This window comes from Euprymna scolopes, chromosome 3 (genome assembly GCF_053919585.1).
Source record: "Euprymna scolopes isolate OS-2025 chromosome 3, ASM5391958v1, whole genome shotgun sequence".
In the NCBI taxonomy this organism is placed as follows: domain Eukaryota; kingdom Metazoa; phylum Mollusca; class Cephalopoda; order Sepiida; family Sepiolidae; genus Euprymna; species Euprymna scolopes.
Window position 1 is genome coordinate 121,704,995 of NC_136484.1, and position 25,999 is coordinate 121,730,993.

Consider the following 25,999-nt stretch of genomic DNA (forward strand, 5'->3'; position numbering starts at 1 on the left):
GTTGTTACGCATTTTTAGATCCACGAGCTGAACATTACATAAGTGCTTCAAGCAAAGATCGAACCGTTGTTGATGACTGTCGGTGACTCTAAAAATCCAGTTCTCAAGCAAGAGTCAGCAAAATATAAATAGTCAACTAACAAACCGTGTTCGATTAGTTTTTATAAAGAAATTTGCATTATCATTAATGGGAGATGGCAATTGTATTGATCAACTTATTAAGATGTAGACATCCACAAAAAATAAATGTGTTAGATTTTATTGATATTATTTGGATTCTTCGAACTACTGTTATCATCTTGAGTGTAATTTTCACAACGTTTCAGTTGATGTAATCTACGACCTTTTTCGGGTATATCTTGTCGAATGTTTCTGTCGAACTCTGGAATTTGGACGAAATTTCGAACGAAACCTTTTCTTTACCTCAAGAGGGTAGCATGCTTTCGTTCCATTAGTCATGACTGTATAGAGATTCTAAGTAATTCGCAATTGTATTATTTTAGTCGCTTACACTTAGACTTATCCTTTCAACCTTCAAGATAATTTCACTTTTGCAATTGATTTTTCCAAGTACTCTAAGTCCTTGCGCCATGAGTCTTTGCGTCCAAATTTCTGATTTCGAGAGAAACTCTCCAGAGCTCAACAAGATACACCTGAAGACGGTCGGAGGTTGCATCGACAGAGATGCTGTGAAAATGGCACTCAAGATGAGAGCAGTAGTCCGTAGAATACAAATAATACGAATAACTAATCCTCATCTAAAAAAATTTCAGAAACGTGTGTATATATATATATATATATATATATATATATATATATATATATATATATATGATTGCGTGTGGTAAAAAGTTTTAGATGTTAACTTCTAATAAAAGTATACTTAATGCCTGTATCACTATCACACACACAGACTTACATAAGTATTAATTTCCTTAATGCATTGGCATTCACTGGACGGTCTTTGCAATATTTGCAATGAAATTAGTCTCCGACTTTCATCTTTCGTGTTGAAAGCAACAAAAACGATATATTCAAATGCGATTGCTCCGGTTGTCGTTTGTGTACGTTCAGCACTTCTGTGCGTCTCGTCGCGGCGATACCTGAAACAAACTCAAGTCGCACGTCACCTAAAGCACGCACATTCTACAATGAAACCCCGTCAACCAGTCAACACAATTCTCCTAGCGAATGCCATACGAGGAATTCGAGAGAGAAAAATACTTGTGTGTGAGAGAGAGAGGGGGGAGGATTGGCGGTAAACAATAAGCTAATTTTAGCAAGTTTCAAATCTGTCGGCTGAATTGAGTTGAAAGAAACGATTTCCCTCTTTTTCCTTTACTAATATGCATGTCCGAATGAACGTTTCCTATGAAAAATATAATTCCATCTATTATTACAAGCAGGGATACCCGACGTTGTGCTCGATTAAATAAAATCGTGAATGTTCTAATCTTTCATACTTCTATTGTCATCGAAATCTGTAAAATAGCCCATTTTTTTTAATCAAATTGATTGATTGCCTGTTCTAGTTAAGAACACGCCCTTCAGTGTACCGGGAGGAAGCTTTGCATACTTCCTCGCAATGACAATATATTGTAGTCTACACTGCACTGTAGAGAATCTACTGTTGATCGTATAACATTGGTAAATTAAAGCTTCTCTTGAAGCTTAAAATGCAAAAATGAAGCATTCTGGTTCAGTTGTGCTCTTAACGTAACCATTCATTTCGGACGCGCCTCTGTTTTATCAAAGAACTAACTGTTGATTTTATTAAATTATTTTGATATAATCACTTGAATTAAAATTAAACGTACAAAAGTGAAGCATAATGTTTCAATTGTACCAAGCATTCCTTTCGAATGCGGTCTCGTCTTATAAAAGAATTTACAGTTGAATTTATAGGCTATGCATTTTTGCTGTTGCGGTGATAAAACTTCTCAAATACATTTGTGCTGTGAAGTTATATAAAAGACTGTTACCTTTGCTAAAAATTGAACATTTTCGATTATCGATACTTATTAAACGCATTCTGAGCCGAAACCTACGTAAGAACACTCTCAGTTACATCAAGTACCTTCATGTAATTCTTTTTAATCGGCCCAACTGTTTCCGAGTCCATAGGGAACAAACTCGCACACACCTACATACAAAGTTCCTTTTATATATATTATTATACTAAATTTGAGTTAATCATCGTTTGCTCCCCCCAAACCTATTTTTTATATATGTCTCCCGTTCAAAATATATGCTTGAATATTCATTAAGTCTAAGATCAAGTTAGGTTTGAAAACAAACTTCTATTTTGATTGTTCCAATGGGTGACATTTGCAATTAACTCACTAAATGATTAATTTTTTAAATGAAAATCTATCACTCTCAGTCTTTTTTTTTTTTTTTTTTTTTTTTTTTTTTTTTTACTTCCGTTCTAATTTTATATGATGTTGATCTTTCTATCTCTCTCCCTCTATATCTTGACCTAAAACTATATCCGATGGTGAGGCCCCACCTTGCGGGCCTTGGGGAGTGTGGAGCCACCCTTTAATTGCCATTGCTCTCAGGTCCACTCTGACCCGGAGTAGTAGAACCTGTTAGGGTCCCAGCTATGGGTTAAAGAGAATCTGACTTTAAAAAATATATATATATATATATATATATATATATATATATATATATATATATATATATATATATATATATATATATACTCCATTAAAAATCGTTCCTCAAAATAACTAGATTCGGCATTAAATAACCTGAAAAAGGTTGATATGCCGTAAAACAACCAACCAACCCTCTATATCTATCTCTCCGTATCTCTATTTGTTTCTCTCACACTAAAAGTCATAAACCTATAAAATTCAAAATTTGAATAGTTCACAATAAACCAAAGGAAATACTACCAAAAATAGAAATAGTATTTAACCCCTACCTTGAGAAGGGAAAGGCGAGATGGGGGAGCAGAACGAGATTTATTTCGCAAATGTATTTTTTATATTTTAAAATTTAACTGGCTTTACACACTCACTTTCTACTGACTCAAATAATTTAACTGAGGCTAAATGTGTGAATCAAGAAGTGGCATTTATCTACATAATTTGTATTTGGATTGCGAGGAATTTACAATCGCGAATCATTTACTTTGTTTTTAGCAGTGAATACTTATCAAGGCCCAATGGCCACTCGAAGATAACGGTTAGTGAATGTCTCGTGAACGGTAAGACAACACTGATGATGGGTAAGGATTGAAATTGAGCAGAATTCGATTATGTAAGAGGTACGGCTCAGCTAGAACTTGTTTATATTGAACTTGAAAGCGATAATGTTAGCTTCAGTTGAGAAGCAGTAGTATTGTTTCAGTCATTTTCAGAAAAAAAAACTTTGCTCATTGAAGTCTCGTCAAATTTTAGGCAGAGAAAGAAAGGAAAATTATTTACAATGGTTGTAGAGACGAGTTTTTGTTACTGTGAAAGAAAAACCAAGAGGTTTCAGTCGTCTTTCTCACGTGAGCAGAGCCATTTCTGAGAATCTCATGAAGAAAAGGGGGCAGGTTTACGTTTGAACAACACAAGCTGAGTATTAACAGATTAAACGAAATAAACAATCTAAAACTGAACTAAAGTCAACTTGTAGATTAACTGCATATTTTTACTGATCGGGGAAGACTGGTGACAAGTAACATTAGTATAGATATATTCTCTTTGATTAATCTTGATTTATATAGAAAAAAAAGTTGGGCATAAAATAGTCCTGAGGATCACCATTGGTAGAAAAAAAAAGAATGAGAAACAGAGTTACTCGTAATCTTAGATGAGAAAACAAAAACCTAATGATGTTTAGAGTCTCACCACCAATATCATAAGCCTGAAGTTAATCTAGAAGACCAGAATTCCACACTATCGAACGCTTTCAAAATGACGAATGCAATGGTCTTACTTTCTCCTAAATTATCCATAAACCGACAGGTTCGTTCAGTTAGAATAGTTAAAAACTCAACAGTTGAAAGAAAACCAGTGAACATCGTTAACGAGATCTTGATTTTCCAGTAAATCAACAAGCTTGCCGTTAACTAAAATTTCAAAAATTGTGCTAATAACAATATGATGTGACTATTTCAATACAATTACCTATTCTGTTCGAAATTCACAATCTCTATACAATTTGCAATTCTTTTAAAACCTCTAAATATTTATCTTTTAGAGTTGTTTTCGTTTTTGTCTTGCTTTTGTTGTTTTTCTTTTTGTTGTTTTTTTTTGTTTTGCTTGTTCTTTTTTCAGATTACCGAAAACTCCATGTAATATCTGCATATATGCTCGCAAACGTAAATAATACATTAATGGTGGGATAAATACATAGTTTTACTAGTAGTTTAAAACAATAAGTTAATTTTAAGCATCGGAAAAAAGGCACAAAATTTTCCGATTCATGTACTGCGAAAAGTTCCGATTATTCCGATTCCAATTAAACGTCCTCTCATATATATATATATATATATATATATATATATGTGTGTGTGTGTGTATGCATATATATATATATATATATATATATATATATATATATATATATATATATGATTTTTATATGTTGCTTTCAATAGTTGACATTTTATCTTTGTCATTGTAGTTTCTGGTTTTTACATACTTAATTTGTGTACATTTCTATTTTTAGTTATTCTTCGTTGATTAAAAAGAGGTTTACTTTATTTAAATTTAATTGACGACTGCTTTTTTTCTTCTCTTCAAGTCACCTTTCATGTTCCTGGTTAATAAAATCTGGGAGCCGGTCGGGAAAGTTATATCTTGATGTGCGAGACTCTGACATTGAATATTCGGTCGGTTGCATGAAGGACTACGCAGAACTTTACCTCGGTAAGTGCATTCACATTACATACGAATAAATTTAAAAAAAAAATGCAAATTCAGAATTTTACCTTCCCGCGAAATACGACTTTTATTTTAAATGTAACGACACTGAGTTTGTATTTCATTAAAGAGAAAAACCTAAAAAGTAATAAGCAGGTAATTCTTTTCGACTTGGAGAAAGGCAGTAATAATTTTTTTATACAGTATAACTCCTATAATTTGAACATCCGCTTCGTTCAAATTAGAAGATGCTGTTCAAGTTTCGTGATATAAAAAAAGTGCTGCAGTTAACTTTAATTTTCTAAGAATTAAGAAATAGCAAATGAAATTCATTGTTATGATACTTCAAGTATATATTAAGTTGAGTTTACGATATATTGCAAGTAAGAATTGTTAAATATTATTACCAGAAATAAAAACACTAAAAATAAATTAAATCTACTCTTACTTGTTAGGTATTTATTACCTAAGTTATCATCTACAGAAATCATACATTTATGTAAAATATGTATTTTTTTTATTTATTCATTGAATGAGTCTCATTGCAGTTTCTATTTTAACCGATTGATCTCTCGGGCGCTGCCATTGTATTCCGTAAGCGATCACGAAAATCTACAATTTCTTGGTTCTGAAGCTTCTGTATAATTATATCTCTTCGGAGTGACATTGCTTGCAAAACATAGTTGTCACTAAAGTAAGGACTTTTTTCTAGAAATTTTATAGCTGTCCCCATAGACTTTTCTGCATCATCCCATGATATTGCTTCATCAGAGTGTTGTTGGTTATTTACATTAGGGTCAAGATAATGAGAACTGTCGCTATTTTCATTACGATTACTGCCTTCAGGATATTGATCAGTAGTTTCCTCATCTTGTTGCACCCACATTTCACCATCATTTGGATTAAGTGATTTAAGAACAGCGTGATTGGTCGGTAACCGTTTGGTTTCAAGAATTTTTTCTAGACCAGATGTATTCTTTGATTTTAGAGTTGCAAGCCATTGTGATGGGCTGTTTTACACTATTTTAAATATAGCAATCGGAAAAAGAAAACTTACAGTTAGTGTAAATTAATTATCAATAGCTAATCTACATTAATTAAATAGTACCAATATTAACATTTTTGCGCAATATCTGACTTTACCATGTAAACAGTTTTACTGCAACTCCGCGTCAAATATGCTAATACAATTTCACTGACGCGACAGTCCAACGTATGAGGAAGTCCAAATTAAAGGAGTTTACTGTATATTCTTGCGGTCCATGGTCAAATTAAGAGGAATCCGTTACAGCATAATCATTTTAAACATGTTTAAAACGAATAAAATTTGTTTGTTATATTGCGTTTTTTCTCTTAACCAGAGATTCTCGATTTAAATACCTGGTGTGCGAGGGTCTGATTATTAGCATGCAGCTAAGAAGTTATAGATGGAAGTTACCAGTTGTTATAGGTGACAAATGAATTTATATCGATTGGAGTTTGTATTAATAAATGATCACATATTATTAGTTACATACTACTGATCCTTAAATATAAAAAGACACATGATGCATAAATAGTTTATTGAAATTGTTACATACCTTTGATTTACCAATGTTTATAACCGTTGTTGCTAGTGTTTATAAGCGTTATGATGCTTCAATCTATCTATTTTGTTTACAATATTAATATATTCTTGCTAGGTAGTTTTTATCTAATATTTATTAGATGAAAATTAAGGTGGAAAGAACTGACTTATAAAAGTATATTAAATAACTGATATGACTTATGACTAGGGCTATGACAACAACATATTCTTTTCATTATTTTGACTATCGAGTATATATCCGACACAGACACTGTTAATCAACTGAGAACCACATCATTCTATATAAAAGCATATAAGATATCAAGGGATACACACTCGAGAGTCAAAACAATGAAAAGAATATGCCGTTATCCGAGCCCTACTTAGGACTCGTATTTATGATAGAAAATATTTATATGGCTTTTTATTTTTTTTAGTTTATTGCAAAAGAGTTTGAATAGAGTATATATTTATTGCTTGTGATAGTGATGGATATCAAAACGCGGGAATCGCTGCTTTAAAAGATAATGGGCTGAAGTGATACTAGAGAGAAAAATGATACATATTAATGAGTACACTTAAATATCTTAGTAATTTGTTCTTATATAGTATTAGTCTCAAACGAAAATCGCATTGAAAACCAATACTCACTTTAATATTATGTATCATGCAAAAATAAGTATTATCACAAAAACTTAGATAAAAATAGTCGAGTAAAAGATTACCTATAATTTTTTTTTTCATATAAAAACAGTCGTTTCCTTTTTTCCGATCTATTATTGATAAGATCGGAAATACTGTCAGTACTTCTTTGGCAGGGGAGATAAGTCAATCTTTCATGTAACCAAGTACAAATGAAAGACGCAATCAGATAAAATAGCAGTAGAGTTGATTTTTACCTGTAATTAAACTTCTACTCGATCAGTGTTTTTTTTTTCTGATTTTTATAAAAGCTTCTTATTTATGCCTAAGTTTCTCAAAGTGTTTTTAGTTGAAATGCGATTTTCACTTGTGTACTATACAATCATAATATTCTTTTAAAATATCAAGGACCCCGTATGTCGAAATGAAGTGACATGTTTAATGGTTATAGGCGTTTGTAGCCAGATGAAATCTGTCGCATTTGAATGGCGGGTGGTCGATCACCGTCTTTGAGCTGAAGTGTTGACAGATTCTCACTTAGATCCAAATCCTATGTTTATACACCAATTTCTTCAGTTTGAAGATAACATGGTAAGGGGGGATGGCATGCTGGGTAGATTGGAGTTTAGTCAGAACTGCCCTTAGGAAAATGAAAATATATCTACCCACTTTGTCTACGGATTTAATAGATTCTTATGTGACTAGTTTAGGAGACGGAAAATTTCAAAATAGCACCAGTTGTTCTGTTGTCGTTCTAACTTGATGACTGCTAGGTAGCATTTTTCCGATAACGACCTTTATAAACATCGCGCCTAAAACTATTCCTTTTGACAATTGAGCAAGTTTGTCATCCTCTGACTCTCCTCTTACGCTATTGCTCTTAATTCTATTAGTTATATTTCCCTCCTTCCACCACTTTTCCTTCCCATCATCAACTCTGGATTCAGTGTGCAAATAAGCAAGATTATCAATTATAGTATTATATTGATCAGTTGAATATCTCTGGAGAGAATTCGTTTGATTTATCTTTGTTTTTTCTTATATATGTATCACACTCTAAGATCGTATTTTTGGTTTTCTTGATCAGATAAAAAAAAAAAACTATATTCTTTCTCAATTAGTTACTCTCTAAAAAACAAGATCTGTTTCCACTTATCTTTTTTCTGTCTTTATGATTTATTACAAAAAACATGTCCCTTTAAAGAAAACGTTTGGCATTTGAGTACCTCTTATTTTTCTCCTGCCACCCTTTCTTTCGACGCTAATTAGAGTTACAAAAAGAACTGATGTGCCGACCATTAATTCGTGACTTTCATCTTTTTCCTTCCATTCATTATTCTACATCTGCGTCTCTCTCTGTTCGTCCCGCTTGTACTCTGGCGTCGCTGAGGTAATTATACTAGCGCGTTTGTAGCCAGATGAAATCTGTCGCATTTGAATGGCGGGTGGTCGAGCACTGTCTTTGAGCTGAAGTGTTGACAGATTGTCACTTGGATCCAAATCCTACGTTTATACACCGATTTTTTTTTCAGTCTGAAGATAATATGGTAAGGGGGAAGGGCATACTTGGTAGTTATGCCCCCCTTGTATCTACTAACCTTTGCCAGGCATGATTCCGTTCTTTTGATCAACGTAAACACCGTCCTCTTCATTTATCCCCGTCTTTCTATCCTTTCGTTGCGCTTTTGATGCAGTTTGGCACAGCTCAGAATTTAAATGGTGTTTTGATTCCACGCGGAGAAAGCGATCTGCGCATGCGCCGTTTTATTTTCTCTAAAATGGCGAGACAAGGATTTTTTACTGTCATATTTTGTTCGTCGTTTTGTTTTACGGCACATCAACCCTTTTTGTGCTAATGCTGAATGCAGTAATTTGGAGAGATGTTTTTTAAATTCATTATATCTTCAACTGTTTATTCACATGGTTTGGTTTGCTAGTTTTGTTTAACAGCATATCCATGCCTTCCGACTTACTTAATACCTAATCCGGCAATCTTGGAAAATGTTTTTTATGCTTCAATTTTTTTTATATCTTCAAATATTTATTCGTGATATTTGGTGGTTTCATAGAAGAAAACCGGTTTTTGTTTGAGTTTGCAGAAAATGATCGAGTTTCGAAAAGGGTAAAAAAAAAACAATTGTTTAGTGCATTCTGAATTCACGGAGCAGGTATCTTCAGACATCACCAGAAATTCTTTATTTATTGACGATGGAAATAACTTGATGTTTAGATAACATAATTTGAAACTTGAATATTTAGAGCGTTTTTACGTTAATTTTCATTTTTGTATTGCTTTTTTTATACGTAAATCCGCCCAGACAAGACATGAAGCCAATTTATGTAAGGAACTAAAATCCCATGTCAATATAAAAAACTAACCAATGATAAGTGTATAATAAATAAATTTCTACTCAGAAAACAGCAATTTGTCCTCCTTTGTCAAACAAATCGCTCATTGAATTCTGAACAAAATGATAGTAGCGGGAGTTACGATGCTGCCAGAAGGAAACCTAAGCTCCACTTTCTAGTCTGAATTATATATTTTTTTTAAATGTCTAACTAAAAGCGTTTGATTTTTTGACTTTTTTTTAGATAATTCAGACCACTGTTCTCATCCTGAGTGTTGTTTTCAGATGAAAATAACTCGCAAAATATTAAGAGTAATCTGATTAATCCAAATATTTATCCTTATCTTTTTAATTCAAAAATTTCAAGTGTTTGCTTTGTTAAAGTAAATGAATTCAAACACATACGTGTGTGTACATAGAATCGTTAATTTACATAGAAACGGTAATTGATTGAAACAATACCGTCAAGAACTATGGATTCGGCTGGTTCCAGTTCAAACACGACCGACTGTACCGTAGTCATTTACGTACTGTCAATGGAGGAAATTGGCAATTCCCCCTAGCTCATATTCAATAAATTGTTTATAATGGTTAAAATCTAATTTAATAATGTTGAGAAAATCAGAACAGAATAACGAAGGAATATAAGATGCCAAACTTTAGCCTTTTGCTTAGGCGCAAAATGAAGTATCTGTTCTGAAAATACACTACCATTGATATTTTTTTTTCATTTGTCAGCGTAGTAGAAATCTTTCTCGACTAAAACAATTTTAATATTTGTCCTAACCCAGCGTGCCATTTTTGGGGGAGCTGGATTTTTTTCCTAGATTAAAGCTTGACAACAAGCCTGACGTGTCCTTGTGAGGAGGAAAGTAAATAGGGACAGATGTTGTGAGATTATCCCCCTGAAACTGATGACTTGTCAATAGACGCATATCTGCTCTATTAGTGGCTATTAGCATTTACCTACATCTCTATAAGAGCGGAATTTGACTCTAAATCAAGTTTAAATATAACTATGCGAAAGGCTAATATTAAATGTAGCGAGGGCGTCCATTGCCGGCTATATATGTTCTAAAAACAACTGCTTGTATAGTATATTGCACAGATGAAACTCGCAGGTCTACATAAATTTTACAAACTTTCCGATATATATGGATATCAAGCAAGAATTATGTATCTCGAGTATTCCTTCCCTCTTCGCGGGGGTTTGGTCTTCCCTGTCGCAAATAGCGAAAAACCGCAAACATTGGATGCAATTTTAAAACGTCCATGTATGCAGATTATATACGTTAACAAATGCTTCCAAACAATTTCTACAAACACGTTTACTCATTAATATAGTTATATTGTAGTACTATTGCATGCAGTTCACTAATGTAGTAATAATAATATAAACACATTTTTTAATTTTGTGCTACAACAATGTTTTAATCAAAAAGTTCACAATGTGGAATGGTTAGTCCACTCAAACAAGGCAGTGGAGGAGAGGTGCTGTCATGATTTCTTCATTGCTTATGATCTAATTCAGATTGGTCACGAACTCAGTCGGTGTGCCTAACAATAATGGTCAGTATGCAAGTCTCCGAGCCCTTTTTTCATAACTTGTCCTGAGCTATGTTCATCTTTCGTTCTGCCTCCAATTCGGTTGTTTCAGTTAAGATAAAAACAAAATGTAACAAGTCCTCCTGTATACCTTTCCATCGTACAGTAAACCGATACTCTATGGCTGACTGAGATAGCTTTCGTACATTTATATCAGATCTGCCTCTGCGTTCCATGTTAAAAATAATGTGTCATTTATAGTATCAGACCTAACGGAATGGTTAATTATAGGTATAGACCGATTTATACCCACCAAAAAATACCAAAAACCTTACAGCCAGCTATTGTTCTCTCCAAAATGTGCTGCTGCCATTACGCGCAGAAATCACGATTTCCATTGCTTCCAACGTCAGTGATGTACTGAGACTAAAGTCGGCTGAAGGACCAGCAGCCACTGTAAAAAAAGTAATAATGAATGCGAGATTTGTATTCTCAGTCCAGCAAGTCCAAAGTAGCTAAGCAGCGGCTTGGTTCCCACAAATTTTGTCAAATAAACAGTCCTGAATAGAAGTGTGTGCTCTAGCCCAACCATCATCAATAGACCTGAGGTAATTTTGTCAGCATCAGACAAAGCTAAACTCTTTGCAGCTAATTCTACCCTATGCAATGAGGGCCGCCTAAACCCCGTATTTTCTCCTGCATCTGAAAACACGCTATGCTACATATAAATATATGTGCATGATGTTGCCGAGCTAATCAAAAACCTCGATTCCAGTAAAGCAACTAGACCTGACGGCATTCCTATTATAGCGCTCAAAAAGCTTTAACCAGAACTAGTTCTCATACTTACAAAGACGCTTAAGCGTGATCTTAAGGAGAATTGCTTTCTATCACGCTGGAAAACCTAATTAGTATGTCCCGCATTTAAAAATTCACGTGATCAGTCATCTCCCTCTTAATACAGACCAATCAGTCGCTTGTGCATCACGAAGAAGTGGCTGGAATCTGTTAAATAGTCAAACACCTCAGCAAAAATGCCTCAGTGACATGCAATATGGTTTCCATTCTTCTGGATCTACAGCAGACGTGCTAACAGTTATACCTCACAGGATTAGCAAATCTCTCGACGGAGGCTTCCTTTTTAGGGCAATTGCTCTTGACATATCAAAGGCCTTTGATAGAGTATGCCATAAAGATCTACTCCACAAAATCTATAGATACGTTATAGCTGAAAATGTTTTTTCCATTATTTAATCACTAGCAGGCCACCCGGCATTGCCCGGTCGTAAAATACGCTTAAATATGATATTTTGATTAATGCAGATTGTGTATTATATGATAGTAGACCCAGTATGTAGCAATGATTTAAAGTTAAAAAAAAAAATGACTCATGCGCCACCACTGAGAATCGAAACCAAAACATTTAGCTGATGATTTACTTTTTCTTTTGACATTAATGTCTGAGCTATGAAGACATATTTACTGCAAGGATAAAACTTAAACTATGAACCAATAGCTATTACGTCCGGACGCATATTCGTAATGCCATCGTTCGACCTTCACCTGGCAAATTCCATTTTATTTCCACTTTTGCGCCGATTTTCCCCGGCTAAAATACAAATATAAAGTTTCATATGAATTCGAATACCCTATATCTTAAGTTTCATTCTGTATACAAAAAACTAACAAGTGTGGTAGGCAAAATTTTTAAAACAAATATATATGTATGCATATATATATATATATATATATATATATATATATATATATATATATATATATATATATATATATATATATAAGAAGGGGTTTGTGTTTAATATAAACTTTTTACACAAACATTTCACAACTATAAATCACGTAGAATATCTGCATAGATATAATTACACGATATAGTTAACTAAAGATGATCATTCCATGAGAAAACCACCATCCCCAAAATGACTAGATTCAACATTGAATGGCCCAGAAGGGGTTGATATAAAAAAAACAGCATTAAATAACCCACAAAGGTTGATATGCTGATTAAATAACCCATCCATCCATCCATGAGAAACCCGAAAAAAACTAATAGGGAATTAATTGAAATGAATGTTTAAAAGAATATGCAAATTAACTAGATATTTTGCGGATGAATGCAATTCCACGACCCATATATAACAAAGTTGTATTTTCTTTTTTAGTAAATAGAAAAGGTTTTAAGATGACTATCAATACACGCACACAAAAAGCATTTTTAGAAGTATATATTCATCTCAGAAAGGATCATAAGAGTAGTGGTAGATGGTCAGAAATCAGAAGCTCAGAGTATTAATGCAGGAGTCTCGCAGGGGTCCATTCTGGGCCAACTCTCTTCCTGATCTATATCAATGATCTCCCAAATCACATTCTAAGATCATTCGTAGACATTTATGCTGACGACACTACCATCTATGACAAAGTTCTCTCTAATTCTCTCTCCTCTGATCTTTATCACGTGGTACAATAGAGAAAGAGGTGGCTGATTAATTTTAATCTACTCAAAACCAAGCTTCTATCTTTATATGATCAACGTTCTGATCATCGTCTGGCATCAATTAAAATGAATGGCTCTCATCTTGGAGAGGCTCCATGTTTTGATAAGCTTCTTTACTCCTGATCTGAGATGGAACACGTGCATCAAATCCCTTGCCTAAGCTGCTGGAAAAATACTGTTCTATCGCTCCAATAGATATTTCACTGCTAATGCAATTCTCTTTGTATAAGAGCCAAGTACGTCTGTCCTAGAAAGAATCTGGGCAGGAGCTCCTAAAAGAAGCTTAGCTTGCCTTTACAGAGTTCAAAATTGACTTCGTAGCTTAGTAGGGATGCTCTTTTCTCTTCCCTGCAACCTCTTTACCACAAATGAGACGTTGCGAGCCTGTCTCTGCTTTATCATTATTTTCATTGCAAGTGCTCGTCTGGGCCTCAATCTATGAACCATCTGTACTGATTTATCCGAAAAACACTTGTCTATCTGAAACCACTATCAATAATTTTCCCCCACTCTTTATCTATGCATAAACCTAAATGTAGATTCTATGAACAACGCTTTCTTCGAACTACACGCCTGTGGAACTCGCTTCCGTTTCCTTGCTTTCCAACTGAATACAATATGATCGTCTTCAAGTTAAACGTGAACACGTTCTTGATGAGCTATTCCCTTAAGTAATCCAATTTACCAAATTTCCACTGCTAACGATTTCGACGACATTTTCCCATTGACTACTGTACACTCATTTACCCTTATCCTCGAGTGGCCTCCGAGTCTTGATAAGTGATGACTCCTTTGTAAAAAAAAACAAAAGGAAACTTAAGTACAAAAGGAAAATAACACCGCATATCATCGTTAGCCATACTGTATTAGTGTATCGTAAAGTCATTTTTTACGCATACAACGTATGTATTAGAAATAACAGAAGGTGGAAGACATTTAAAGGAAAACTTAAATACAGTACAGACACTTCAGGTTATAATAAAACATTACAATACAATGCAGTTATGATAGGCAATTATGTCACAAGATCACAGTTTATTTTCAGATTTTTAGCATTAATTCTCAATCGAATTTTCAGTTTTCTTTTATTAAATTATGGTAAAAAAGTAAATATTCCAGTGTTCATTTGCAGCCCATTCTCTTATCTATTTTTTTAAGTATTCACATCGCATTTACTTTCTAAACATGCGTTCTAAACATGCGTTTATGTGGAAAAAAGTCTCGGGGAATCTCGGAGAATCTCGTACCCTGACTCCATAAATAACGAGGAAAGGAAAGCGGGAGAACAGACGATTTTTAGTCGCTAAAGCGAACGGACGTGTGTAAAAGAGGTAGAAGAAAAGAGTGTGGTGAACGAAACAAACAACGACTCGGTTGAAAGTAGAGTTGTAACGAACACAAGCTATTTCGACATGACGTCAGGATTAGACCCCAAGCTAACTCCCCTGTTTGATGGCAGTAGCACTGATCACTCAGTGCAGGAATGGGTGGAAAAAGCAGAATTAATATGTCAGCTCAGTGGGGTGAAGCGTATGGAATGCGTTGTCCCAATGCGCCTCACTGGGAGAGCATATGCAGTATACCAGCAGTTGGCTGATGAGAAGAAAACAGATTTTACCTGCATCAAGCGCGCCCTTTTTACAGCATTTGCGTTAGATCCAGTTACTGCATGGAAGGAATTCATGGCCCGAAAATTACATCCCGGGGAAACGGTGGATGTTATATTAAGCCTCTCGAAAATTTGTTAGTTAAGTATAAAAAAAACACTGAACATATTTTTTTGCCCGTCTTGGCCTGGCCGCTGTCTGGTGTGCATATCTTCCAAAGTAATTAATGTTTGTTTGTATTTTCTTTTTCGGTTTCGAATTCTTCTAACCTTACTTGCAAACGACATCTTCAGATTTTAGGGAAAACAAAAACGCTAATGGTTAGATTCAAAATTAACGCGCTATATTCCAAATGAAATCTCCAGATCTAAAACTTGGCAACGCTGTTTACCGAGCATTCATTATTATGACATTATGATGCTACTGATATATGATGTAGTAGAGTTAAGATCTTTACACGCGAATATTTGGGGCAGCGGATGGGAACACGCAAACAGTTGAGGGTATACTGTACACCGTAAAATAAAAAAATATATATCTAGTAGAAATTTAATTAAGAATAAAAATTAGTTTTACCATGAACAAGATCGAAAATCCTGTAATAACGGGGGAGATAAGACAGTCTGTCATTGAACTAATTAATTGTGCATCAGGAACAGTAGTTTTCCTTTTGAAATTAAACTGATTATTTGGCAGTTTAACTCCTAATACTCTTCTGTTATGGAGACTGAAATGTCCAAAACACGGCGATTGAATGAAAATCGTCACTATGCCTAGTTTTTTGGGGGGTTTTTCGTATAATATTTACATTTACATATATATTGGAAATTTTTTTTTCAGTATTGCAAATAATTTTAAAAAGATATTGTCTTTAGTTATTTTAGCAAATTTCCACAGTCACATACAGGATTATTTTGGCGCCATCGATTAACAATAAAACTTTTCAGCATATACTGGTTTCGTATTTATGCAGTTTAAAATTGAATTATTCATATATTTGATATTTGAAACTTTAAGTTATCTTTGAACTGTTATCAATTTTTTTTTTTTAACTATTAAACAATTCATTAATTTCTGATAAAATATATTTTAGAAATATTAAATATATTTTTTAAAAATTAAAAATATACATAATAGTAAATAAACATTTAATAAAAGTAAAAAGAATAAAAGTAAAATTTAAGATGTTTTCACGTTTATTCTGATACTAGCCTGGGTGCCCGCCGTTATCCGGATGTCTGGAGGTGTGTGTGTGTGTGTGTGTGTGTGTGTGTGTGTGTGTGTGTGTGTGTGTATGTGTGTGTGTGTGTGTCTGTGTGTGTGTGTCTGTGTGTGTGTGTGTTGAGCAAAAAAAATCATGGTAATAGGCAGGCTCGAATCCGTATCGCGAAGGAAGAAAGAACATGAAAAAAAACGTGACGTCTTTGCTGTTGTGCCCATCGCCAAGCCGGAAGTTGTGAAGGTTTAAATTAAGCCTACTTAATCGAAAAGAGGGGATGACTTTCGAAAATATCGGCGAAAAAAGCGACTACTCCCTGTAAAAAAGTGCCTAGTTGAGGGTGAAGGAATAAATGTTTTGGGACAATTTTTCGATATTTGTCGTGCGAAGCGTCAAGCTTTACAATGATACCTATCATGTGAAAATTCGTCGCCTCTGTCGAAAGATTTAGACATACATACATACATTTAAACAGGCAGGTGAGATTTATATTATCGATGTCAATACTGAAAAGAAACAAGTCGGAACTTTTATGCATGGTGACGATTTTCACTCACTCACCGCGTTGTTCGACATTTCGGTTTCCATGACAGAAGAATACCGTGATTTTAACTGCCAAATAATCATTAAACTTCTAAATAATTTTTTTCAATTTTTGTGTGAGGATAATTATTTTGCATAATGCGTAAGTATATCAAGACGATTTTACTGGGAATGTGATTTTTCTTGTGCATAATACTATATAAGCACTAACTGAATTCCTTAGTACCCTTGGCATTTCCTCACAAGTGAATATTTTGTCACAAAAGTGAAGACACCTAGGACTGACCATTATAATTCCATCTTTTATTTTAAAAGAAAAATGGAAAGAGTGACCATTACTGAACGTCTTGCACAATCTGTTCATGTGCTAGACGTTAAGTGATGGTTGCAGATTTTGGTTATTATTGAACTTCAGAGGCGGCCAAAGCTTTTATTATCGGTAACTTTTAGTCCCTCCCCCCCTTTTTTTTCTAAAGAATATGCTTATGTAGTCAGTCTTAAGAGACACCCTGGCGTGCGTAATGAAACATTCGTATTTGTAATAGAAATGCGAGGAAATACATAACATTTAAAAAATATTTGTTAGCGACTATGAGCGTCCTTGTGACGTCCAATAATTCTCACACCCCGCATTAAAGTTTGTCCGTATGAAACACCCAGCTCTTGAAAGGAAAGAGAGCTTATGAAAGGTGTAAAAAATATAACTACTTTCTTGTTAACGACCGAAAACTAATAAGATCTGACGTCTAAATACTTAATGTTTTTCCCCGTTGTTCTATTCGTACAGTTTGAAATGTTTCACGGCGAAACTTTACAGTTCATAGGATATAAAAACGAATTAATAAGCAACTAAAACAGCGTCTATACATTAAGATCATTAATAAACTCGCATTGACAGCTGGCGATTTCTTTCAATAAAGATATAAAATATTCATCGTCGACTTGTTCTTCAATAAACGTACTTCTGTCTCCGAATCGGCCATAACTGTACAGGATAGTGCGACGTGTTTGACTTTCTATGCAGCGAAGCATTAAATTTTGATTTGATGACAGCGAAACTAGACGAACACTATTTTTCTAATATATTTTCGACATTTCCTAGCATTTATATTTATTGAACGAAACAATGAAAATCGATATGACGAACCGAAAACTTTTATAACTGCGTTTTTACGATGTATTTACCAACGATGCCTGTAGTGAAATCAGTGAAGACGAGCGCTAACGGGTTTCTCTTTATTAACAGATATTTATAATTGTATAGCTTGCTAGTTACCTTCTTTTTTATGAGTTCGTGCAGTTTTATCAATAGCAAAAATAAAAGGAGAGAGAAAATAAATGTACAAGAAATAAATCTTACCAAACAAAAGATAAGTTATTTTTGTACTGTTTTTTTTTTTTTTTGCATTAAAACAAACGTGGTGTCAAGTGCGTAACTTTTAAAATGAGAAAAATATCGGTTTCATTAAAACCATGTCGGGCTTAAATTTTCACTCGAAAATGAAACAAAATACTAATCGAATATTACATTTTTACACGATTGTTGACATTAGTTGTGATTCTCCCAATATTTTTAAAATTCGATTTTTAGCGATTACAGAACCTCGGCATGATTGTAACAAAACCACAATTTTCGTTATAACTCAAACTTAATACTCCTTTTTTTCCCCAAGTAATAAAAACCGCTTTAAATGAAGTTAAAGCAAAAAAATTAACCAGGTAGGTAGATGAGTAACTTATCTTGCATCTGGTAACATTTATTTATTTTTCATCCAATGTTTTAACAGTTTTTAAAAATGTCCAAAATTCTAGTTAACCAACTGTTGAACTCGTAGATTCGAAGCGTTAAACCCATACTTTTTCCTATGATATTATAAAGCTTCGTTTAACAGACCTAACTGAATTCGAATTCGGCATGCCAAGCTCAAGAACTCTGCAGCTAACCGTTAAACTGTTTTAAACCGTTTAGTATTTTTACATTAGGTTTGTGAAAGTGTATTATTTGGATAATTCGAACTAATATTTTCATTTTGGCTGTTTTCACAACCATTCATCCGATGTAATCTCCAATATTCTTGGGCACGTGGCGCAACGAATAAAATAATTATCAGTTTTAAGTGAAACTTTTCTGGAGAATCCTCCGTATAGCTGATTCTAAGAATAAGAGTAAGACTTACTAAGGATTCTATCCGGCTCTGGCTGACGAAACAAGAACAGTCTACCCACTATTGATTAAATAAAGAGTTCCACATGCGTCCCGATTTTAATGTATTAATATACTATGAATAATTATGGTATCATCTTCGAAATCACTGTGATATTGTACATATGACTAGGTTATTAACATTAATACATCTTGCGGGTAAATGTTAATGAGATGGATAGATTCGCAGATGAATAATGATAAATACTATGAGAGGATAACCGGTAGGATATAGTCGTGGTTGCGTAACCGACGTTCGACCTAACTATTAGTTTCTGGGTTGCTGTAGGAGTTGCATTCTTCCATGGGGTATATATATATATATATATATATATATATATATATATATATATATATATATATATATTCTAGCAGGGAGGCCCGACGTTGCCCGGGATTGAATAATGATCAATGAATATTTCACACTCCTCTATTTTTATTTTCATCGAAATCCGTGAAATCGCTTAGTCCAAAATAGGTTATTCTATACTGCAATCCAGAGAACCTACTATTTCTTTTATAAAATCGTTTTATATAAACTTGTTTCCAGATAACGAAAAAATAAAAACATTAATACATTTACGTGCGGGGTTTGAACCTACGGACCACGTCATGCAAAAAACTAAAAAACAAACAAAAAAAAAGTCGTTATCAACTTGCCCACAGAATTTTCGCGGCCCGTTGTTCTATCATTGTTGCGAAGTGACAACATGGACAAATGCCTTACCGAGGATAGATAAATTAAAATAACTGTTTCGATTATCGGCAATTACGGGGTTATTCTGAGACGAAACTTAACAAAGACCATACTTATGCTTAAAGTTCTGTACAGTTTTAAGAAAATCTGTTGAGCCGTTTCGGAGTCTATAAGGAACAAATTCGCGCACACACAGAGACAAGGTTTCATATATATATATATATATATTGTATTTCTATCATTGTTTGTGTCGACAGTTTCTCAGTGTTGAAGGAAAATTTCATTTTTTTTTTTAAATATGTGTTTACTTTGTACAACACATTAACGTTTGGAAGCTACAAGATAGAAACTACTTTTGAATGTAAAATCCATTTGCAGGGTCGATAAACTTAAGTAATTTTTTCCATATAGAATAATGGAAAGGGAAACACAGATTGCGTAACGGATTTTTACATTTAAAATACCCATTTCTCGCGGGAAAAGTTGTCATAATCAGAGATTGACTTTATCGAATGGTAGTTCATTTTAATTGTTCAAAGGTAATGCAATTTCCAACAAAACGAATCCTAAGAACGAACTTTTACATTGTATCCAATAAGAATAAAAACACACATAGAAATACACAGCACATTAGAGACTGGTTGATTGACGGTTTCAAATCACGTCAAGGATAACGGACTTTTATATTCTCTGAGATGATCGATTATTTAAATCGATGCTTCTCTGAATTTTTAAATGAGGATTGATTATTCATCTTCTTCAGAAAACTGTTCTCCTTTTGATTATGTTCGCGACGTTTCGGTCGATGTAACCTCTGACCTTCGTCAGGTGTATGCTGACGAAGGTCAAAGGTTGTATCGACCGAAACGTCGCGAAAATAATCAAAAGGAGAACAGTTTTCTGAAGAAGATGAATAATCAAAATGTTGTCCAACTGTGGAATCTGCACGGAATTCTGAACGGAATGCTCAATTTAATCCACAAATTTTCAGCTAGTACTCTGTCTACTACGCCACAGGCCCTTCCCCAAGGAATCATGGCGTTGTAGATAGAGTACTGGCTAAAATTCAGTTCTAAATGTTACTTTTGGAGGTTGATGGTCCAACCCATAGTGCAAGCGACACTCAAAATACAATTTTAAATTACTAACTTCTCAGTCATTGCTGGCGAAACGGGAGCAGCCACTTCTTTTTGAAAACTACAACATTTCGAACAGCGTAACTTCCGACCTTCATGTGTATTTTTTCGAACTCTCGGATTTGCAAAGAATTTCGAATTGACCCTTTATGTAATCAACAGGAGTAGCATGCTCCTTCTTCGTCAACCATGAGCGGGTGAAAGTCCTAAGTAATTCGTACAACGTATTTTAATTATTGCTTACACTGATAATTGATCCTTCGATTTCTAGAAGTGTCGCTTACAACTGAACTCGGCAAGTACTTTATCCGTTACACTATGAGCCTATATAATATAAATTATCAATCCTTACCTAAAAATTTCAGAAACCGCAGTAGGTATTGAACTGTGGACCGCTCCGTTTATAATCCCAACAATATCCCGAAGTACAAACAAAAATCGAGTGTAATATCATAAACTACCTAGATATATAAAACGCAGTTTCATTCAATGCCATTAATGTAATTTTTTGTTCTCGCCAATCTCGTTGCTACGGGTGATGGGGAAATCACAGAAAGATTGACAGAGAGAAACGCCACACAGCCATCCAATGATGATCCATCGGATCGAATGTAATCCATTGTTTTTTTTTTTCTTATATTTCTGTTTGGAAAGAAACATCTCGATTTCTGCATTTATGTAATGTACTAGTCTTCCCATCCCCGAGCACCAGAACGAGAATGCAATAACACATTTCTTTAAGCGAACTTTATTTTTTCATTCTTATCTTCATTATGGCTTATATATATATATATATATATATATATATATATATATATATATATATATATATATATATACTGTTTTTGCCAGGTACTCGTTTAATGTACACCGTTTCATATAGTTTTTTTTTATTTGCTTTTTTTTTGTTTCGTTCAAATGAAATCGAGCGTTCGAAACGGGATCCTAGTATCAGTCTATAGCTTTCTTTTCAAGATCGCTGTTGTTCTTTGTACACAAGGGGGAAAGTGTATCACACGAACAAAGATGGATAGAACCTTTTTCCTTTTAGTTTGGGCATATCAACTTTTCATTATGAAATATTAATAACCCTCTTCCCCGCCTTTCTATCCGCCAGGGTGACCTTTGCATCTGTAGGACTCTTGAGTTATATAAATAATAAAATCAGTAAAATATGCTTTGTCTGTCCTGACCTAACATTTTGATCCAAAACTTTGATTTCGTCTATAATAATTTTCTTAGTTTGTCTGTTCATTCCACGTTTTCTCTTTAACTGCTGGGTCGATCTACCGGGATTTTTGTATGGCCCTTGTTTATGGTAATGTGCAACGAACTAAGTATCATGGTATCCGTTCGCCGCACAGTTAATGATTGATATGGATTAGTATTTAATGAAAAAAAAACTAGCACAAACAACCATATTAAACCATCAATTGAGCATATAACACTCATTTTAAAACAACGGATTATAACCTTTGCTAAAACGGCTGTCATTTTCATATTTTCCATTTCGATTTTTTATCATTTTGATTACATTGAAAGACGAAATCTACTTAAGGGCATTTATTTATGAATATTTGGGACTTAACCATTTCATGACCCGATATACGACAGCTTCGTGTCAGCATCTCCCGGCAAATTATGGAAGCGATTAGTCAATCAGCTGCCAGAACAAGTTTAAGTGAAAGCGTGAAATTTATTAAATTACATTAAAACTAAATTTAACCGAAAATAACTTTCAACGTGCTATGTCAATGTAAAATCACCCTTTTTTCATGTTAATGATTTTCTTACTAGAAAGTTAATGTTAACATGGTCGGCGATAAAGGGAACGAAAAACGAAATCTAACTAGAAACGTTAATTTATAGAAAATCTTATGTTTTCAGAAGCACGTAACACATTGATAACTAAGAGATGACTGATGGCTCAGTTAATTACAAATTATGGCTAATTCTGGGTTTCGTTATTTCTGGTTAGATCAAATTTCAAACTGATATGAGCATTCTCATTAGTTTTATGGGTATTACCACGAGGTTCGTTCCAAAAATAAAGCCTGTTTTTTTTAACTCGAAAAATTTGAAAATCTACGAAGATGAGAATTGTACGTTTTTAAAACGAGCGACCTATTATGCTCTAGAAGTTATTTTTCTACATAGTCACCGCAATTCTCAATGGATTTTTGCCAGGAATTCAATGACGTATCTCTGCTTCTGATGAACGTTCATGACAGATGTTTCTTTTTTTGTCTCACACCGTCAATATCTCTAACAGAGAGATGAGACTTTCAGGTCATGACTGTCTAAGTTCAGTCATCATTATAATGCCATTTTCAATGCTCTCTGATGCATTCGGGCGGAATAAGAATAGGATGCATTACTTTTGAAATGCCCTCGTACTTCTGTGCTGGCTCACAATAAATTGGAAGTAGGTGCTTTGATACGATCACTATACTCCTGGATATGCCCTTAAACTATATCCGATGGTGAGGCCCCAGCTTGCGGGCTTTGAGGAGTGTGGAGCTACCCTTTAATTGCCATTGCTCCCAGGTCCACTCTGTCCCGGACTGGTAGTATCTGTTAGGATTCCAACTATGGGTTAAATAAAAACCGACTTGAAAAAAATATATTCTATGAAAAAAATGTTCTTCAAAATAACTGGATTTGTCATTAAATAACCTAGAAAGGGTTGATATACCATAAAACAACCAACCAACTATCACTGTAAGATTGCCATGCATAGCCAACGGGCTCCATCTATCAGGTCTGATCTTTCAACAGAGCCCTCCTTTTTCTACGTGTATTGCCTCCACCACGGTTTAAGTACTCCATCAATCTTCTGCATAGTAACTTTGCAGAATATCAGAAGAAAGCTACCAGGTTGTACTCATTGTCCAAGGGTGACCTGGAAATGTACACGGGTCTCTTGGAAATAAACGTTGATGCGCCCAGCTTTAGCATAATGATACACGCGCGTAATCCGAAGCTATTAATAAAGTAATAATTTAACTGTTTTAACTCTTTCACGTGCATGTGTTTAGAGTAAAACAATTTCTGTTTTGGGTGCCTTTTATTTATTGAACTAAATAAGAAAAAAAAACATGTTATGGCGAATCTTCACAATGGACGCGATTGATATGCTTTTCTATTTAGTTTTCGTTATAATTCATGTTTGAATGCCGTTCGACATTATTAGAAAATGCTGATCCACACATCTGAACTGTATTTCTTGCATCAACGTAACTTTGAATACATTATCATTACTTTAAAAAAATAATCAAATAATTCTTGATATCAAAAATGCAATAGCCTAAAAGGAAAAAAATCTTTACGAATCTTATTAAAAACAATCCATCAGAATGCATTTTGATTTCTACATAATCTAGTCAGGCAATTTAATTTATAGCTGGATGATAAAAAATGAATTTCTCCGTGAACTATTAAAATATGAAATGAATTTGAAACGGTTTAAGTTGTCGAATAGAAAATTATATAACTTAGTTTTCAAATAGCAAATGTATTGAAAAATTGACTGCGAAGTTATTTGCATCCAATAATTTTATAAATATGAGATTAAACCACTATCTTAACAAAATGGCTAGCAGTATTATCGCAATTTGGTTCAATTAATTAATGACCAGACGGTATCTTAGGGATACTTATTTAAATTTATGGTCAATATTCTACACTGATATACTGTCATAGCTGGCTCAGGATTTGGGCTAGTATTCTGTCGACATGGTAAAGTTTCAAATATTTACCAACCGTAACTATCAAACTTGAATATGAAAAATTGTCTAACAAAAGCAAGTTCTATTCAACTATTCGCAAGCTTTCTTGATGGGTATACCCAAAAATAAATATATATCTTTCATACATGTCGATCCTTTAATAATTTAGTGCCGAAATACAATAGCGTGCACGGTCTGATCAATATAATTAATTGAGCACGATTGATTATTCTTACAACTGTTAGGAGTAATTCGGGTGTTCAAAATTTTTCCAACAGTATTAGTGGTTAGATTATGGAATAGATCCTCCAACTGGATTTGAACCTAGTTTGAAGATTCCATAGTTTACGATGGTTCCCAATAAACTATGTGGCATAACGTGATTAGCATGCCACGGACATTAGAATGGGTTATAATGAGTTGAAATATTGCTTGAATTAAAGTTTGAAAATTGTGAATGCAGAGTTCTGTGACCCATAAAGGTAGAAGGAATAAAGAAAGAGCTAAATTTAATAAATCTGTGTCAGATGTTAAATGGCTTTAATCGACTATTCGTTTCTCTACGCGTTTTTGACATTTAAATGTATTTCCTTGTTTGCATCGGGGTTGGCTTGTCTGTTTATTATAGTCTGTGTTGGATTAAATAACGGGGCCTTCCCATCTAAGAACATTTTCATTAATATCTATTAAGCAGAAAACCTTAAGATCATAATGTTTTTAAAGACCCGTAAAAAATTCCATTGGAATAGGTTTATCTTAACCGTATATAGATTTTCAGAAATAGCGGATCTCTGGCGGAATTTATTTATTGGGACTTATTTGAAAATAATAATGTTGGAAATTTGTTCAATTTTGAACAAGTTATTTTAATGGTTAGATGGAGCGAGGACAAAAACAGCTCACTTTCAGGATCGGGAGCAACTCCTGGACTTATGAGTTTGCTATACCTTGTTCATACAGCAAAATGTGACTTTTATGTAGTCATGTTAAAAAAAAAACAAAAAAAAACGCGTGTAACAGGATTTTGTACGGTGTCTTTATTATTCGTAGTACGTCAGTTGGAACCAATTTTTTAGACATGATAAAAAACAAAGTAATGAGATTTTTTATGGAAAGGTTCTATCAGCGTAATATCAAACAGTGTGAGTTTGTTTGCTCTCAGTTTGTTCAGTTTCAGTGTAAAACATTCGTTGCACGCTTAACTCTCTCGACAATAATATTCACACCACTTTTTTCTGTTTCCTCGCATATCAGTGGTCTCGAATCTCAGTCAAACTCCCCTTTCTCATGCCTGTTAACGTATCCTCGGTATTTGCTCTCTGTTTAATTCCGCGCATCGAGCCTCCGTGACATCCATATATTTTTTTGAAGTGTCCCCGAATTC

General features: G+C 34.0%; 1 protein-coding gene across 2 annotated transcripts in view; it reads left to right on the plus strand.

The window, feature by feature from the left end:
• The window catches only part of LOC145258239 (cubilin-like), a 1,360,229-nt gene that overhangs the window by 1,008,180 nt on the left and 326,050 nt on the right, over positions 1–25,999 (plus strand). For both annotated transcript variants that reach the window (XM_080116206.1, XM_080116216.1), the window contains exon 10: positions 4,747–4,871. In XM_080116206.1, the coding sequence (XP_079972332.1) occupies positions 4,747–4,871 (125 nt within the window). The remainder of the gene's footprint in view (positions 1–4,746; positions 4,872–25,999) is intronic.